The following is an 18,391-nucleotide window of genomic DNA, read 5'->3' on the forward strand; positions in this document are numbered from 1 at the left end:
GAGTGCAATCCTTTGACTACTCCAATAGAACAAACTTAAAGCTCACATTCACTGAAAGAAAAGAATTTGAGGATGCAAAGAAATATAGACAACTCGTAGGAAGTCTCAACTACAACTCGTAGGAAGTCTCAACTACCTGACTACTACCAGAGTAAACATTTAATTTGTTGTTGGAATTCTCTCCAACTTTATGCAAAAGTCTTGAAAGAGAACTCAAAACTTTGGACTCAAGTATACACAGATAGATGACTTCAGCTTGATTGAATACTCTTATTCAGATTTCAATGGAGATAAAGAAACTGGAATATCTACTTCAAGTTATGTTTTGAGTATCAGATCAGGAGTTGTCTCCTGGAGGTCACGCAAACAATCAATTCTAGCAAATTCCACAACTGAGTCAAAATATGTCGCAGTCACTAAAACAACGAAGGAAATTGTGCAGCGCGTGAAAATTCTGGAAAATTTACAAGAAAAACAAGCGCATTCAACTCTTCTTTTGATTGACAACATTTTTGCAATAACGCTGGCCAAGAACCCAAAGTTTCATGATCAAACAAACCACATCAATACAAAATACCATCTGATTCAACATCATGTTGAAGCCGAAGCCAAAACAATCCACCTACAACATTATTCCACAAATGCGCAAATTACGGACATCTTCACCACAGCGCTTAGAAGGGAAAAGTTTGAAAGATTCATAATAATGCTTGGACTCACCGACATCCCTTCAGATAAAGGGAAGAATGTTGACACCTAATCTTTAAGATTAGATAAACTAGTTAATATTGTAAATAGTAAAAATAAAAATTGAAAGACGACAAAACACCAAGAGATGAAACCCAATAATCTCCATCTCCTTATATATTGTCATATGCTATCTTAATGAAAAGAAAACAAGTTATTCATGGAAGTACTCACGACAATATGTAACATTTCAAAAAAATATAATAATAAAAACAATTAAACATTTCAAAAAATATAATAATAAAAACAATTCAATGCATGTATACAAGAAAATTTATTAGTGACAACACTTCAATGTGTGTCTTCTTTATAATGTGTGTGAATTTGATATAACATTTCAAAAATATATAATAATAAAGACAACTAAATGTACGTATACAAGAAAAAATATTAATAACAAAACTATTCAATGTGTGTGTCTATGTATATAATGTGTGTTGATATGTAATAATTATAATAAATATATTTTGAAAGAGTATATATCATATAAACATATGTTTTATATTTCTTGATTTGAATCATAAATAGATCATTTCAATGTCAACTATATATTATTATACATTAAAATAAAAAAATTCATATAGTTAAAACATTTTATTAGTGTGTTAAAACATAAATTATTCTCATTCTAAATGTACCTCATATGCTATCTAATGAAAAGAAAACAAGTTATTCATGGAAGTACTCACGACAATATGTAACATTTCAAAAAAATATAATAATAAAAACAATTAAACATTTCAAAAAAATATAATAATAAAAACAATTCAATGCATGTATACAAGAAAATTTATTAGTGACAACACTTCAATGTGTGTCTTCTTTATAATGTGTGTGAATTTGATATAACATTTCAAAAATATATAATAATAAAGACAACTAAATGTACGTATACAAGAAAAAATATTAATAACAAAACTATTCAATGTGTCTATGTATATAATGTGTGTTGATATGTAATAATTATAATAATATATTTTGAAAGAGTATATATCATATAAACATATGTTTTATATTTCTTGATTTGAATCATAAATAGATCATTTCAATGTCAACTATATATTATTATACATTAAAATAAAAAAATTCATATAGTTAAAACATTTTAATAGTGTGTTAAAACATAAATTATTCTCATTCTAGATGTACCAAAAGTTCAAAGGAATCAAATCTCTTGAAACTTAAATCTTTCTTCAGATTTTGTACTCAAAAAGATGTTTACATATTAAGAGATTTGACCCCTTTCAACACTTTGGTAGATCTGGAATCACTCAATAGATTTGGAATAAATTTGAAATTAAATAGGATTTATGATATTTGATTGATTTGACCCCTTTTAACACTTGGTAGATCTAGAATCACTTGGTAAATTTGAAATAAAATAAGATATATGATATTTAATAATCAAATCAAATCAAACCACACTCTCGTTATTTTAAAAATTAAAATAATAATCTTCCAAAAAAAATTGAAAATATTATAATATTTGAGCTAACTCCATCTTATGGAAAGAAAGGGAATCCATTCCATCTCATGGTAAGCCTGCTAATCACTTAACTAAGTGAACATCTTGTCTAATTGAACTCTCAAGAGCAAAGGTACCCATTATTCAAAGTTTAATTTAATGGTTTTTTAAAACAATGGCACATTTTCGAGGTATTGCAAAACAAGGCAACATGAAATCATCGATGTGAACCGGCCCATTTGTATGGAAGGAAATAAGTCTACGTGTACCGGACCTTCTCAAGTATGGAAGGAGCTAAGGCTACGTATAGTGGAGATAATAAAAGTTGTTAAAAATGGTAGTGAAGCGTTGGCGAGAGGCTCGTCTACACTGTAGTTATTCGAGGTTTGCGTCTACTTGGTAGGCTCGGAGAACGGATGTTTCTATTCATTTTGCTTTTGTGGATGTTTTTCCCATTTTGCTGGGTCTCCTCGTAAGGACTACCAACGCTTGATCTTCTCCCTCTGATATTTTGAAATATAATTCTAAAAAATGAAGTGGGTTTTGAATTAGAATTGGATCTGTAGTATGATTTAAGGGAGACAATCTCCCTAGGAAGTCTGCATGTCATAATCAATTTGGGCAATCATGGCCTCTAACTGTATCCTCTCCCTGTAATCAATTTTGTCAATCATTGCCTCTTAACCGTATCCTCTCCCTGTGTGAATTAGGCAAGCTTATTTGCCTTCAGGTCTCTGGTTTTAGTCAGTCATGAGCGTGTGGAAAGAGTTGTGTTATTTGAATAAGATAATGGGTGGGGTATTTGTCATTTGAGCCACATGGAGGCATGAGAATCTCATACTTGACAATAAAACGTTGTTATTCTCTCTATCACATCTAAATTATATTAGTTAACCCAGAATGAGGAAGGAACATGCTCTACTAATGGACATGGTTTTACAACAAAGCAATTAATACAAACTGCTCTACTAATAGAGATGATTCTACAACAAAGAAAGTAATACAAACTATTAAAATTGTGTGACATGCTGAGAGAGTTAGTTTCTCTTCAAAATAGGTCTTCGCAATATTGTGCGACAATCGGCGAATTTAAAAGTACGACAAGTGGGGAAATTAAAGTCCTAACAAATACTAGTATTTTTAACGTTTTACATGGCGTTTTTAATGTTTTACATACTGTTTTTAATGTTTCGCAAAGTAGATGTTAGTGTTTTTACTGTTTCACCAAGTAGGGTTGATATTAAATTAAAAAAATGGAATACTGGCAATATATTTTTATATGTTAACACTATTCGAATACCTAAAAAAAAGAAGGATACTGGCAATATATTTTTATATGTTAACACTATTCGAATGTCTCTGACTGGGCAGTATTCAAATGTACCCTTTTCATATATTTTGGTCTTTGTTTTAGTCGATGCAGAGTGTGCGGGAAGTAACAAGTAATCTAAATGTCCTATATATTGACACTATTTGACACTGATTTGATATTAATTTTGATAATGTTTTCCAGATTAATCACATCATAAATTGTTGGTCAACGTTTTAAACCATCTAATATGTTTCATTTTGTGGTTCATTCTCGGGTACTTAAAATGTGATTAATCCTAAAAACATTATCAAAACAGTTTGACAGTGTTTTTAGGGGCTCTGACTGCATCCTGTTCATATATGAATTACGCGAGCTTATTTGCCCTAATATGTTTCATTTTGTGGTTCATTCTCGGGTACTTGAAATGTGATTAATCCGAAAAACATTATCAAAACAGTTTGACAATGTTTTTAGGGGCTCTGACTGCATCCTGTTCATATATGAATTAAGCGAGCTTATTTGCCTTTTGGTCAAGGAAGAGTGTGGGGGTAGTAGTGCTCAGAGTTGCCTAATTTTATTTGGATAAGGTTCTAAATGATGGGTATTTAGTGTTACTTGGTTAAGATTCTAGGTGGATGGGTATTTGTCACTTGAGCAAAATTGAGATACGGGAATCTCATATTTGAAAATAAAACTTCTATCATATCTAAATTCTAAATTACCAGAGTACAGTTAAATATTAGGCACATGCTCTACTAATGCAGATGCTTCTACAACAAAGCAAGCAAATACAAACCCCTAAAATTGAGTGTGACATGCTGTGAGGGTTTCTCTTCAAAAATTGCAAACTCCTAAAATCGAGTGTGACATGCTGTGAGAGTTTCACTTCAAAAATTGAGTGTGACATGCTGTGAGAGTTTCCCTTCAAAAATTGAGTGTGACATGCTGTGAGAGTTTCTCTTCAAAATAGGTTTTCGCAATATGTGCCTTAAAACATTGTGTGGCATGCTGAGGGCTAATTTCTCTTCAAAATAGGTCTTCACAATATGTGCCTTGAAACGCTAATTAGTAAGGCTGCAACTTCTATCAATATAAAATTTATCCATGTGTTAAAAAATAAAAACCAGTACAGAAGGAATGGCCACTTGCTCCAGTGTTGTGCATTATTGCAATTGAAACCATTTGCTATCTCAAACCGTGATAGAATGGCCCAAGCTCATGCCATTTGTGTTTCAAGCCTCGCCTGACTTCCATTAGGGAAATATTTAAGGCCAGGAGGGCTTTGACCATATCAATTAGAGCATGTGCTATCTGCCCATGGATTCCAATGTCCTTGGGATCATTCGGTCTGATGCATACGGGCAAGGAGGTTGAGCATTGGAATAGTATTCTTCAAATTTATATTGTTAAAAGAGATCTAATTGGGTATCAATCCCTTCAGGAATCTTGACTCGCAAAACTTTGTATATTACCCCTTCGAGTGCACCAAGCACATCCTATGGTGATCGTTTATAGTACTTGTAATGACAGATCTCTGTAAAACTCGGCCCAGTACTCAACCAACCCCTGGGTAATAAAGGTGTTCAAAAAGCCAACCAAACACTACGTAAAAGTTGTATTTAGATAGTCAGTCATTTATTTAATCATCAAGCCAGCAATTGGAAGCGAACACTATATCAAAAAGGTGTTTAAAGTCTCATTTCTTGAATATTCAAGCGAGCGACTGGAGCCGTTGAGAGTGTGTGCTAAAAGAAGAATTTAAGTTGCACTCGATACAATTTGATGTTAAAAGACCTATCCCTGATAATCTTCAAAATTAAAATCGACTTGATAGCCTTTGAGCGTGTTGGAGAAACTAACATGATTTTTTCCAAATCCTTAGGAAGTAAACAAAACCCTGAGGCAATCATTGGCTCTGTTCGCACCGTAACATTGATACTAGGCCTAAGAAGATAATAAGGCCTTCGTTAAAAGATAAGGCCTAGGCAATTTCATATTTTCTCAGTGGAAACATAGTGTCATCATTCATCTCCTCACTCACCTAAGTCACATGGTTCAGGTTCTAGTTCGGGTTCGGTGACTAAAGTTCAGATGGGGTAAAGCATAAGAATAACGACTGCAGAAGTAAATAGGACATGTTTCCTCGAACCATTGCCTTCCAATTTTTTGCAATCGATTGGTCTAGCATAAGGGCATAAAGCGGAAAATTGGGCAATTAGACCGTATTCAGCTAGAGCGAAGAATTTTAAATGAAAAATCGAGGGGGAAGCTTCACCACAAGGATAGAACTGGTTTTCTTCACAAACCTGGATGACACTAATGTATTTTTTATCTGCTGAGAGCTGAGAGGAGTCCAAAGCTTGCAAAAGCTGCAGCCCAGAACAGAGCACCAATTAGATAGATGATGCATATGTACAATAGTATAGTTAAATTGCTTAGGATTTCTTTTTCACTCACAAAATTATTATTTCATTTGAGTAGGAAAAAGTAGTTACATTATGCATGCTGGTAGATAGCAAACCACAGCAATGCCAAAGCAATGTCGCACCTGGGTAGAAAAGTGTTTTTGTGCCGAAAAAACCCAGACCTTTTACGAACCTCATTGAACCTAATTTTTTTTCTTTAAAATTTGTGTTTTCATTTGGGTAGGTTTGATCCGGTTCGGCCTCAGATTTGAATTGTGATTCAATTCGGATCTGGTTCAGGTTCGATCCAGTTCAGCTTCAGGTTGAACTTGTAATTCGATTTGGATCAGGTTCGGGTTCAAGTTTGAAGTTTGGCTTTGACATTCACTGAACCTAGGTCAAAAATAGGAAATTGCATTTTGTCATTTGCCAAGGAAAACGAAGACTGCCTGGCCTCCTTGACCAAATAAGCCGCCCAACTAGATCATAAGATCTACACAACGTCGTGCAAGTTGCATAATTCAATTTCACTCGATCGTTGAATTTCTGTGTTTTTCACCCACAATGCATGATCTACAAATCTCCCAATTCTTAGAGAACGAGAGAACAAAATTACCTTCAAATCAGAATTTTACCACAAAATCAAATTCCCAAAGCATACATGTGTTTTTATTTTGTATAACAGAACCCTATAAATTTTGCATTTTTCATAGTCAGCACAGTATGTTGTATACATGAGATAGATTTGGCCAACTATATTCAGGTCAAAGTTGACAGCTAGTCCACATTTTAAAGGTTCACAAAAAGGCAAAATATACTGCATCACAGTCTAACCCAGATCGAGATGAACATAAGCTTTATCAAAATATCATATACAATTAAGTCGCCCATTTACAATTATAAATCTATACAGCACATGGCCACCTTGAGCAAATGAATCATTCACCTAGGTCAAAAATAGGAAATTGCATTTTGTCATTTGCCAACCAAAAGGAAGACTGCCTGGCCCCCTTGACCAAATAAGCCGTCCAACTAGATCATAAGATTAGGAATTTGCATCCCTGCCATTTTAAGTAAAACACAAAACTGCATGTCTATGCCGGTCAAATGAGCTTCATTCCTAAAATACTATTAGCAAGCCTAGTAAAATATTAAACTAATCCCAAAATCCTACCATCAGCCAAGAAAATGCAGCAACCACAACGAAATGCTTTGGGGTCAAAAGGACCAAAAAGACATGAAGGCACTGGATGCTACTCTTCAAATAAAAGAGAATCAATTGAAAAAAAAGGACACAAAGAGACAAAGAAAAGTAGGGGAACCTAACAGATATAGAGGAAAAGAAAAATAGGAGGAGAAATTGAGTATAACTGATGAAAAGTGAAATAACCGATGATAAAATTTCAGCAGATTTCAACAGCGAAAATTAGCAGAATTTAGAAGCACCAGTCAGAAAATGTGAAGCACCACAGAAATTAAGTGACCAGCAAAACATCAATTTCGAAGTTCACATGCTCCGTTTCAAATCCTCTGTATCATATAAGTTTTGCTTGTTAATTGACATTCCCAATCTGGTTAGGGCATTTCAAGAAAGTCCAGCAGAGGGTGGAAAGATGAGCAATTCAAAGCAAAACCAAAGACAATTTGACCTTGCAGATGAGAGAAATTTTAAACCTGTAAAATGGATGGTAAAAGCCTACGCGACCACAACAATAATAAAAAAAAAGTTTCAAACACAAGTAAGACTCCATGTAAATGTAAGCACTGCAAATATTAAATTCAGAGGGGGCGAAAAAGAGTAAAGTTAAACAAGAATGATAACGGAGAAGGCTATAAAAAGGGTAAATGGGAAGGCTAACAACAAATCAAAATGTAGCGAAGAAAGACACCAGAAACAAGAAAGCTAGAAAAAACATAAAAGCAAAACTAATTAATGATTTTACCAAAATGGGATTAATCCTCAACCAAAATTTAATGCGATTTGTAGCCCCACTAGCCTATTTTTTATCATATCCAGTATCTAATGTTGCCTGATTGTGCTGTGCTGCAACAGGGACAGCATCTTTGCCTTAGAATCCCAAACCTGGATCATAATAAAGTAATCAGAGATGTGTTTCTTTGTATCATGCTACAAAAATCAAACCAAATTAGGATTTAAGAGATCAAAGGAACTTACACTCACCATTCATGTTGATGCCACAGTCTCTGCCAGGTCTGGTTTTAGTTTTTTGTTTACCTCTGAAGTGCTTTCATCCAATGCCGAGGCAAACCTGAGACAAACAGACAATTTACAATCATTTTTTCAATATTACACAAGGAATGCCCTCAGGTATGCTTCCATATAAAATAAAGTTTCAATTAAAGCTTGATTTATGAAAAGCACAAAGGCAAGAAACAGATGTGATCTTCATCATAACATATAAAGCAAACAAATAATACTTTCAGACACAATCATTGAAATAGGAGTTTACCTTGCAGCCCTTGCCTTTTTCTTGTCATCTTCCAAGGAAGCAGATTTCACATCCACTCCAAATCTAGCCAAACGAGCTTTCTTCTTTGCTTCATCATCAGCAGATGAGCGCAAGGCAAGTCCAAACCTGTTAATAATTTGGGCATTGTCAGATTCCAATTATTCTGAAGTAAAACATATGTGTATCATAATTTTGGATAAAAATATTACACAAATTAAGCTGACACTAAATTAGACACAGACAAGATAAGGAAAATAGCATCATAATCTCAGGAATCTGAAGACAGAAAATAAATTCCTGAATTTTCAAAGAAAAGACCTCTCAGCCCTCGCTTTCCTCTTTTCTTCTTCTGATATTTTTGTTTCTCCTAGACCAGGAGAGGTAGGCTTTGGAGTACCATTTGCTGACTCACCAAATCTGTCAATCAAACATACCCAAAGATAATTTCTGTCAATTAAGAGATGAAACATATTGACTGATAAGATTGGGAACCATGTGCACTGACTATTCAATACAGAAATTACTTCCATAGCAATTAATCACTTTAAAGACTAGAGCAAAGTCCAGTAGCACCAGAACTGACACTGTCCATCAAACCTAAAAAACACCATTATGGCCAAACAGAGTTTAAAATAAAATACAGCATATATTTAACAGATATACTGAACAATTAAGCTAAACAAACATAAACCTTAAAAAATGCTAGAATCCCTACAACCTAAATCATAAAACGAGATTTTTCCACCATTCCAAAGGGTGGCATTCCAGGTCTGCAGTAGCAATTAGTGCCAGAACAAAATGTCATCATTTATAGGGTCATTTTATATACAGGAATTATCCACTGCACTCCATGCCTTCGCAGACCAACCCTTCCTGCTAGCTGCAGTACCAGTACGAGTCTCGAGAATGATCTGTCACACATGAGATGTTGTCCTCTGACAGCAGAACCAATGTAATCAGGATTTTTATGGTATGCAAAATGATACAGGAGCCTCACTGGTTCATGGGCAATCCTCACAACCAAAAACAAAATTTGTTTCCAGTAGAGACGATCCGTCTTGGCCTTCTACTGTAGCATAATGAGGTCAACCGCCTGTTTTTTACTCTTCTTCCAAGCAGCCCTGAGCGAGATAAGAGCCTTAGTATACGAAACACATCACCAAAACCAAAGAAGCACACATTGGTTAGGGGCACGCCCACCGGCGGTAAGAGACACATCCAAACACATCCATTGGTCATCCAGCAACCATGGTCTGGTACTCGGAAAAGGCTGATGATTATAAGATATTGATAGATTCTTCACTGATCTTAACTGAGCTCAGAATTTATGTTGTGATCAGGATTTAGTTATAGAGATCATACCCTGTATTGAATTCTGGTTTTGTAAAACACTTCCAGGGTTTGCATCACATTTTGAATTGGATTACATTCTGTCAACAATTGTGATTTGTAGCCTTTACTGTTCGGTTGACGATCCACATGTCTGATAACCATTACCATGGAGGAAGATAAATGGTCCAGGATTCATGCTGTGACCTCTCAAGGGAATAATATCAACTCCAACACTTTGTATTACTGATAGTCACTAGACTCTGATAACCATTACCTTGGAAAAAGAGAAACAGTCTAGGATTAATGTTGGGACCTCACAAATGAATAAGTCATTGAAGTGGAGGTTGGATTCACAATCACCGCATGGTACCTTCGTAAACAATGCCTAAGTTAATTTGGGCTGCCACGATTACAAAAACATTTTTATTTGGGAATTGAAATGGGTCAACATGGAATCAAGGTCTGAATCACTGATCCACATTTGCTGCAGAATGATAATATATAAGTCAAACTGCCAACCACCACTGGAAGCTCATAAATAGCATCAAAGGTGTTTTGTCTGGAGGATTAATCTAAGTCAAACTGCCAACCAACACTGGAAGCTCATGTATTGCATCAAAGGTGGCTTATTCAACTGTTGAATGCCTTCTTAATGTTCCAAAGTTTTCTACAGTTTCAATAGTTCCTAAAGTATAGTTTGCGATAAATTAGAAAGGAAACATGTCTTACTGGCTCTTGGGCATATGTTGTGTAGTGGCATTATGGCATCGTCTGTGTTGTTCAAGTTTCTGCTGTGTAAATAATTGACTTGCTTCCAGATTTTTTGTGCACTGACTATTGCAGCCTATAGATGCACCATAAAACAAGTTACAACAAATATAAAGCAGAAGAGTGTTTTGCCTTCACAGCACTGCTGTGTAAACATCCAGCCAAAAAACTATGCCAAGCCCCAGACATCCATACAAGTTGAAAAGAAATAGGGCCTTTTTATAACACAGTAAAGCTCAGGGAAAAAAACACTACCATATATTTCTATATTTTCAGTCAATACATGGTAATATAAAATTCAGGCTTCAACAAATAATTTGAGCCTTGAATCTTCAGACAATACACTCTAAGCTTATTTATCCAACTTCGTTTTTTTCTTGAATCAGGTGGCAGTAACACTAAAAGCTACATTGAGTTAACAACAGCAAAATTTTAAATTGAGTAACAAACATTCCAAGTTAGCCCAAGGCCTTGTGCAGCAATTATCCCTGAATTACTCCTTTCTAACAAGAGGCAAACAACTAATCATGTTTATCAGGGATAGCAAATGTAGGAAATAAATCAACTAAAACAAGCAAGATAAATATACTGAGTGTTAGATTTTTTGTTAATCTTCACATATCCTCTGGACTTGCATCTCCTAGAAAGCAAGGTTTTGTCTTACTGTCTATGTAAGGACAGGTGAATAGTACTTTAGGAAGGTTAACTGACCCTTGCTTTATGAATAGCCCTTTAGGAAGAAAAAAATCATTTTAGCCTTTATCTATAGAGCAGTATTGAATACATTTAATTAAACAATAAAAAAAATATATAATGAGGCAACAAAAACTGTCACAAAAAAAGACAGACAGAGGAGAATGCAATAGAGAAGACAGCATGATAATCAGGCAACAACTTGAATAGATAAATTGTAGTCACAGTCTGTAAGTGTTGGAGAATTCCAGATAATGTAAGGTTGACTCATGCACTTTATTTCCAAAGCACTGCAATTCTCTATCGTATATTTTACTCTCTAATATTTGTCCCCACCTTGTAATACTGTGATTTAACAACAAATGTTTCACATAGTAGGAGACTATTTAGTTTTTGTGAGTCTTAACATATTATACGTATCCAAGCAAGTGAAATTTTGCCGACTGGTGTATGTAGGCATTTAATAATCCTCTACAAATTTGAATGATGAGAAGTTTATGGCCTTTAGGAGGCTAGAGACTTCAATGTCAACTTATTTACTTATATAGCAAGTTTGGGGAAAATGTGACATAATAGAAGCAGACAGAAAGCTATAAATGTGCATGTTTAGTGACAAGGCAAACAGCAATATCTTCGACTGAAATTTTTCAAAATTTACTAGGATAAATTCATTAAAGTCACTACTCTGGAACAGTCGAAAAAACAGAGTTTGCAAAAATGATAACATATTAAAATATTGTTGGATAAAAGCATATCTTAACCGTCCATTTTGTACGATAACTAAAAATATCATTAGGTGATTAGGCTATTATTAACAAAGGAGGTAAAAAGCAAATTTTCTTCCCCACAAGGCGATCACCAGTGGAAGCAAAGTCGAGCGGGAAGAAGATGATTATATTTCTAATAATAGAAGGTTAAAATTTACCTTGAAACCACAGAAGGCCACATATAAAGCCCTGAAAATTTCAGGTTTAAATCTCATTGATTTGAAAAGGAAGAAAAACGTATTTCTTGAACCCGTTATTTTGAGAATTCACATTTATAGGACTCTACACACACACATCGTGCCACCCACATTCTGAAAAGTAAATTCTCAACTGTAAATTCAACATGCAAGCCCTCGATATTCTAAAGCGAACTGAAACAGAGGACTAATACTGAAGAAAACGAAAGTGAATACCCCTCGTTCACTCCAAAAACCCTAACATAAAATTAACCAGCAGTTGCCTACAAAATCTTGACTCTCACCTTGCTGCTCGCGAATTGCGCTTCTCTTCCTCTGACAACTGTAACGCCAAGCCAAACCTCTCGGCACGCCGGTGCTTCTTTTCCAAGTCCGACAACTGTAAAGGCCCTGCAACGCTAGCAACTCCGTTATCTTCCCCCTCATTTGACGGCTTCTCCACGGATGCCACGACGGCCGTGACGGCCTCGACGGGGTCCACCGACTGTCCCATTAACGAATCTTCGCACTTCTTGGTGACACTGTTGAGTTGGGATGCTTCGTCTCCGGAAGGCGGTTCCACGTTAACTGCCTCAGATTTTTCTGGTGTATCTTCTGACGGAGGAGCGGCCTGCTTTTCATGCGACTCAGGGCACTCGCCTACGGCATTCTCCGGCAGATCTGAAGAATTTTCCGGGCATTCATTCGACGAAGGACCGGGGACGCTGGGGTTCGAATCCCTCTTAGAAAGTTCATCACGCAGCTCCTGGATCTTCAATTTCTTCCATTCTTTTGTGACCTTTGATGAATTTTCCGTCGTCGCCATTACCAGAAACCAAAAAATTATGTACTAAACCACGAAAATGAACCCACAGAAACCTTCCACTGAAACCCTCAAAGCCTCGTAGTTCGCAGATACAACACAGATTCAAGGTTTTACTGTTGGCCTTTTGGATTTATAGCAATATTATCAAGTTGAGCCATAAGCCTCACAATAAGTGGTTTTGGGATGTGGTTTCTGGTTTCTAATGACGGTTAGAGGGACCGACCTTTACAATGATACTTAGGGGATCCTAATTTGCCGTGCTTAATCGATAAGCTACTTTTATTAGTGGGAAAGGTTATGTAAAAATAAAAATAACGTGCTTGGACCAAAATTTCCCCCCTTACCTATTTCTTTTTCTTCCATTCCATAGCTTGACATTTATGTTGGTGGAAAAACATGAAACATGAGGATGTGTCTTATATGTAATAGTTTACTGGTTGTATGATATTTTTTTATTTGGTTCTTCTCCTAAGGTTTATAATAAATTTATTTAAAGAATAAATGGTGAAAAGGGACATTTATGATATGGTATCTAATTTTAAAGTTATTATACAAATATAATAATTTGATGGGTTATGTGATTTACAAAGTAACTATTTTTTTTCACAGGGATTTACAAAGTAACTATATATGTATAATATATAATAAATTTATTTAGAGAATAAAGGGTGAAAAGGGACATTTATGATATGGTATATAATTTTAAAGTTATTATACAATTATAATAGTTTGATGGGTTATGTGATTTATAAAGTAATTATATATATAATAGTTTGTTTGGTTATGCGATTTTTGTGAGTAAAGTTATTTAGAAATATGTTTCGAATTATCATATAAAATTTATCGATTATTGATGTGTTAGGAAGTAGCGAATGTGGTTTATTTTCGAGATGATTAATAGGTTATATGATATTTTTTATTTTAGTTTTTAGTATATTTATAATTAATTTTATTGAGCCTATTACAGATGGTGATAGAATGTTCTATTAATTACGTAGTGTAAAGGTCACTCATGTGATTTGTTCGATTTTTGCATAATTTGACGACTTAGATGCTCTTATATCACAGCTACTCAAACCACAAGTTAAGCATGCCAAAATTCACATGAGTGAACAAACAAACAAAAAATAATTTTATTCATTAAATATTATTATTATCCAATTTTAAGGTTACAAGTTAAGCATACCAGAATTCATGTAACTCAACAAACAAACAAAAATTAATTTTATTCATTAAATATCATTATTATCCAGTGCCATACACCAAATTGGTGTATGAGGCCCCCTTGTTTGGGGAACAAGGAACCCACCTCCGATGATATTTTTTATTTTAGTTTTTAATATATTTATAATTAATTTTATTGAGCCTACTGGGCATAGAGCAGATGGTGATAGAGTGTTCTATTAATACGCTCCATAGTGTAAAGGTCGCTTGTGTGACTTGTTTGTGTGACTTGTTTGATCTTTGCACGTTTTGACGGCTTAGATGCTCTTATATCACAGCGACTCTTAATCATGCCAGAATTCACATAACTCAACAAATAAACAAAAAATAATTCTATTCATTAAATATTATTATTATCCAATTTTAAGGTCACAAGTTAAGCATGCCAGAATTCACATAACTCAACAAACAAACAAAAAATAATTGTATTCATTAAATATTATTATTATCTAATTTTAACGTCACCAAATTGGTGTATGAGACTCCTTTGTTTGAGGAACAAGAGACCCACCTCCGCACAGCGATTTGACTACTAAATTTACGAAGACATACATACTCAAACACCCTCTGGTTTTAAACATGTTACGTTTTAAGAGTGTTTTCAAAGGAAAAAACACATGCTCTTCGCCATTAAAACCACTCAAACTATATTTTTGTATATATAAAATACATACTTATTTTATTGTGTTTTAAAATTATTTTTAAACAGTCACATATTTATTTCTCTTCATTAGAATGAATAATTTTAATTATAGTAACATACTTCAAAAAAAAAAAACAAATGAGGAGTCTGTGTTGTTTTTGGATGTTCATGTCGTAATGATGATCGAACATATAAAAAAGAAAATTTATCTTGAATTCAGTTGTTGTAATAACGTGTAAGCAGCTCTCAAGGATCTAAAAGGTTGTAAGCTCTCAAGGATTTAAAAGGTTTTAAGGTTTTGTTCGATCTTATTTTTATTTATATCATTTATAAGTAAGTTAGATTATGCACATGACAACACGCAAAGCCAAAGTTGGAAAAAAATTTAGATCCATGGCCAAGCTAATTTAGGATTCTTTGTTTTCTTCCTTTGTATAACTTTTCCACCTAAACTAACACACTTTCTAATCCTATTTTATTATGTGTTTTGATAAAGGATTTTGGGTGAATTCTTTTTTTAATGTTCTTATAATATGTGATTATTTTGATGAATTTAATAAAGAATTTAATTTTGATATTAAAATCAATTTAGTAATTAGTCATAATCAAATTATGTATTACAACATGCAAGTATGTATTACAACGTGTTGTATGATATAAGACGTGTATTCCTTTGTAATCATAGTTTTCTTTTATGGATTTAACATATTTTTAGTTATAGTTTTACATTAATTTCCTTATTTTACGATTTTTGGGAGTTAATGAATTGATGTTTGTGGCCATTTTTTTTAATAAGGTCAGGTAGATAGTTATGGATAATTATTTAATGTAAAAGGTTCTTCTTTATGAAATAAGGTTCACTAGTAGTTGGTACTCATTAATGATGGGACCACAAGTAATCAAAGTTTTGTTGTCAATAATCTATTTATAAAGGTAGAAGGATATTAAATGTTTCTTAAGTATTGTTGTTGTAGTTGAAGCCTCACTCATTAAGAGGTTGTCTACCTAAAGTGTATGTGAGCATTGCTTTCTCTTTTGGAAATCATCAATACAAAGGTTCTCTTTCGTTTATTGTCTCTTGCATTTTTTCTTCTACGCTTGCATTTCTTTTAAAATCTTGTTCGTGATTCAATTTCAAGGGTTAAGGATCACTACAAGTAGTATGTCAATTTTCTGGTGGCAAAAAGTGGAAGAAAAACTCTCTCACTCTCTCCAAATTTTCTAGAGAAAGATAGGGTGATGAAATTCAGATCAATTTTTGAAACTCCAGTTGGGAATCTGAAGAAACTAGATTCAAATATGAATTTCTTTCAAAGGATACCCAAATTCAGAGAAAAGAAAAAAAAAGTGTCCCAAATGGAGTCCAGAAAGTGAAGATATCATTGATTTCAAATCAGTGATTTTTTAATTTTTTTCAATTGACAACCAAGCAACTTGCATAACAGATATATTTTGACAAAGTGTCCAAACTTCTCCCAAACAAATGTTATTAATGCAAAGTAGATGTGGCATTTCATTATTGGGGCCATAATAGAGATTTTGATTAATATTGAGGGAGTTGTGATCATTTCAAAATTGTTGCTTCAAAACCCTAGCTGCATAAAGGACCTCCATTAAATAGAAATCTATTTGAACCTTGCAAATCCTAGCAATTGCAAAACAAATGACATAAACTTTTTTTGGATGAACCTATAGAGGACCTTGCAAATCCTAGCAACTGCAAAATAGGAAACATAACTTCTTTTGGGTGAACCTCAAGACTTATGGCATCCACTTATAACTCTCAAGCAACAAGTTGGAAAGCTTGGTAGAACAACTAAACTCCAATATGAAAAAACTTGAAGGTCTAAACACCAAGGTTAATATCCTCTCATTTGATGTTCATGCAATCAAACAAAAACTTGATATTTTTAGAGCAATCAAAAAGCACCTTAAGGCAATTTAAAAGGGAAAATCACTTCAATTGGACCTATCAAAGTAGTAAAAAATGGGAAACTTTCTCAATGGGGGATGATAAAGCATCCACTCTTTCATGATCATCATAGTAACGGACCACCCTTTCAGGATAGCAACTCGAGGCACCGCTTTGCAAAAGTCAAAATGAACAAGTTTCGTGATTTTGATCCAATGAGATGGGTTAACCAAGTGGAACATGATATAAATTTATGAAGGGGATGAAATTAAATATAGATTTATAACCAAAACATAGAGATACCATGAAACATGACTTCAATTAATAAATGGAAAGTGTTGAAACTGTATACATGCATAATGAAAGCAAACTAGCTTGAATGGTGCTAACTTATGTCTAAGAAGAGATGTGATGGTTACGTGCCTTCCTGAATTATGTTACAATGAGGCTTGGAGGTCTTTTTATCATGAAGAAGCAATGAGAAATCATAAGCATCAAAAAACATAAACCTAGGAGATGAAGCGTCAAAGGCTTATGGGCCTCGATGGGGTAAGTTGGAATGTCAACTTCCTGGGGTCGTAACTTTCGCATACGATATCCATTTGGCGTGCGCAATAGCCCGTTGGAAAGGTTTATCTGAGGAGTACATTTTTCAACTATCAACAATAGTTGTTGACCATCATCGACTCATTTCCCCAAAAAATGTCGTTTAGGGCCTCAAAACAGCTCTAAAAGTTCAAGACCTAAAAATTGTCAAAAATAGAAAGCTACCGAAATAGGAAAATTACATTGTGAGCCAGTGGAATAGGTGGGTGGCCACTGATATCCATATAAATCATTCCTCCCGTCTCCATTACGCTAAGTTCCTCCATGAGATGGGAACACTTTTGTTGAACTTGGCCTATGGTGAGCTACTTGCCTTGGTGCAAGAGTTGGTCTGCTTTGACAACCCGATACAGTTGGATCCTCTATTGGCAAGTGCTCTTAATCTATGTGTCCATGATATAATCAGTTTTGGCATGTTCAGTGCAATCTGGGTTGAGCTCTGTTGGTGTTAGTTGCTTTGTGATTTATATGTGTTCAGCAATGCTGGAAAGTATGGTCGAAGGTGGTCCACATTGAACACTAGATGCAGGCTAAGGAAGGGGGTGATACTTAGTTTAAAATCATTGTTACCCACAACCTTGGTGATGTTGTAAGGTCCATAATGGAGTGGCCAAACCTTCTTATGGGCCCCTGCAAGGTGTTCCTTTTACAAATGCAACCAAACCTTGTCCCCCACTTGAAACTGTTGCGACACCTGATGTTGACCATGGTGTTTCTTATACTTAGTATTGGCTTTCAGCAAGATATCATGGACTTGTTGGCAGATCTTTGAATTAGTTTAATAAACTTGGTAGCTTTGTCGGTTTCAGAATGAACATGTGTAGATTATGCCTGTGTAGTTGCAAGGGGCAGTGCGACATCAATGGGACCTAATGGTTGAAATCCCAAGCCCACCTGAAAGGGGTTGTGGCCATTTAAGATATGGATTGTTATGCTCTTAACCTGCAAAAAGATACCCAAATGCAGAATATGCGAAGAAAGATACCCAGAACATAGAATAGTGAGAGACAACAGCAAATATTTTTATTATTCAGAAAGCAATGT

General features: G+C 34.6%; 1 protein-coding gene across 2 annotated transcripts; it reads right to left on the minus strand.

Annotated features, from left to right (window-relative positions):
- Positions 1-6,770: 6,770 nt before the first annotated feature.
- On the minus strand, positions 6,771-13,073 carry LOC149221726 (uncharacterized). 2 transcript variants are annotated; one of them, XM_089385205.1, is made up of 5 exons: positions 12,442-13,073; positions 8,719-8,817; positions 8,401-8,526; positions 8,112-8,199; positions 6,771-8,012 (listed from the first exon to the last, which is right to left on the minus strand). In XM_089385205.1, exons 1-4 carry the CDS (start codon positions 12,960-12,962, stop codon positions 8,115-8,117), a joined length of 831 nt encoding a protein of 276 aa, XP_089241331.1. In that variant the 5' UTR covers positions 12,963-13,073; the 3' UTR covers positions 6,771-8,012; positions 8,112-8,114. The 2 variants fall into 2 exon arrangements, with proteins under 2 accessions (XP_089241331.1, XP_089241332.1); XM_089385206.1 differs by having other exon boundaries at positions 8,106-8,199.
- Positions 13,074-18,391: the final 5,318 nt, after the last annotated feature.

This window comes from Pinus tabuliformis, chromosome Q, assembly GCF_031772625.1.
Source record: "Pinus tabuliformis cultivar Carrire ecotype Pingquan chromosome Q, CPIR1, whole genome shotgun sequence".
NCBI lineage: Eukaryota > Viridiplantae > Streptophyta > Pinopsida > Pinales > Pinaceae > Pinus > Pinus tabuliformis.

What these genes read in the sequence shown, in the direction of transcription:
- LOC149221726 (XM_089385205.1), bottom strand. Translation starts at nt 12,962, where the DNA reads ATGGCGACGACGGAAAATTCATCAAAGGTCACAAAAGAATGGAAGAAA. An exon ending in AGGAAAGCGAGGGCTGAGAG is followed by an intron (nt 8,527 to 8,718) that starts GTCTTTTCTTTG and finishes AATTATTAACAG; the next exon opens with GTTTGGACTTGCCTTGCGCT. An exon ending in AAAAAGGCAAGGGCTGCAAG is followed by an intron (nt 8,200 to 8,400) that starts GTAAACTCCTAT and finishes TGTTTGTCTCAG; the next exon opens with GTTTGCCTCGGCATTGGATG.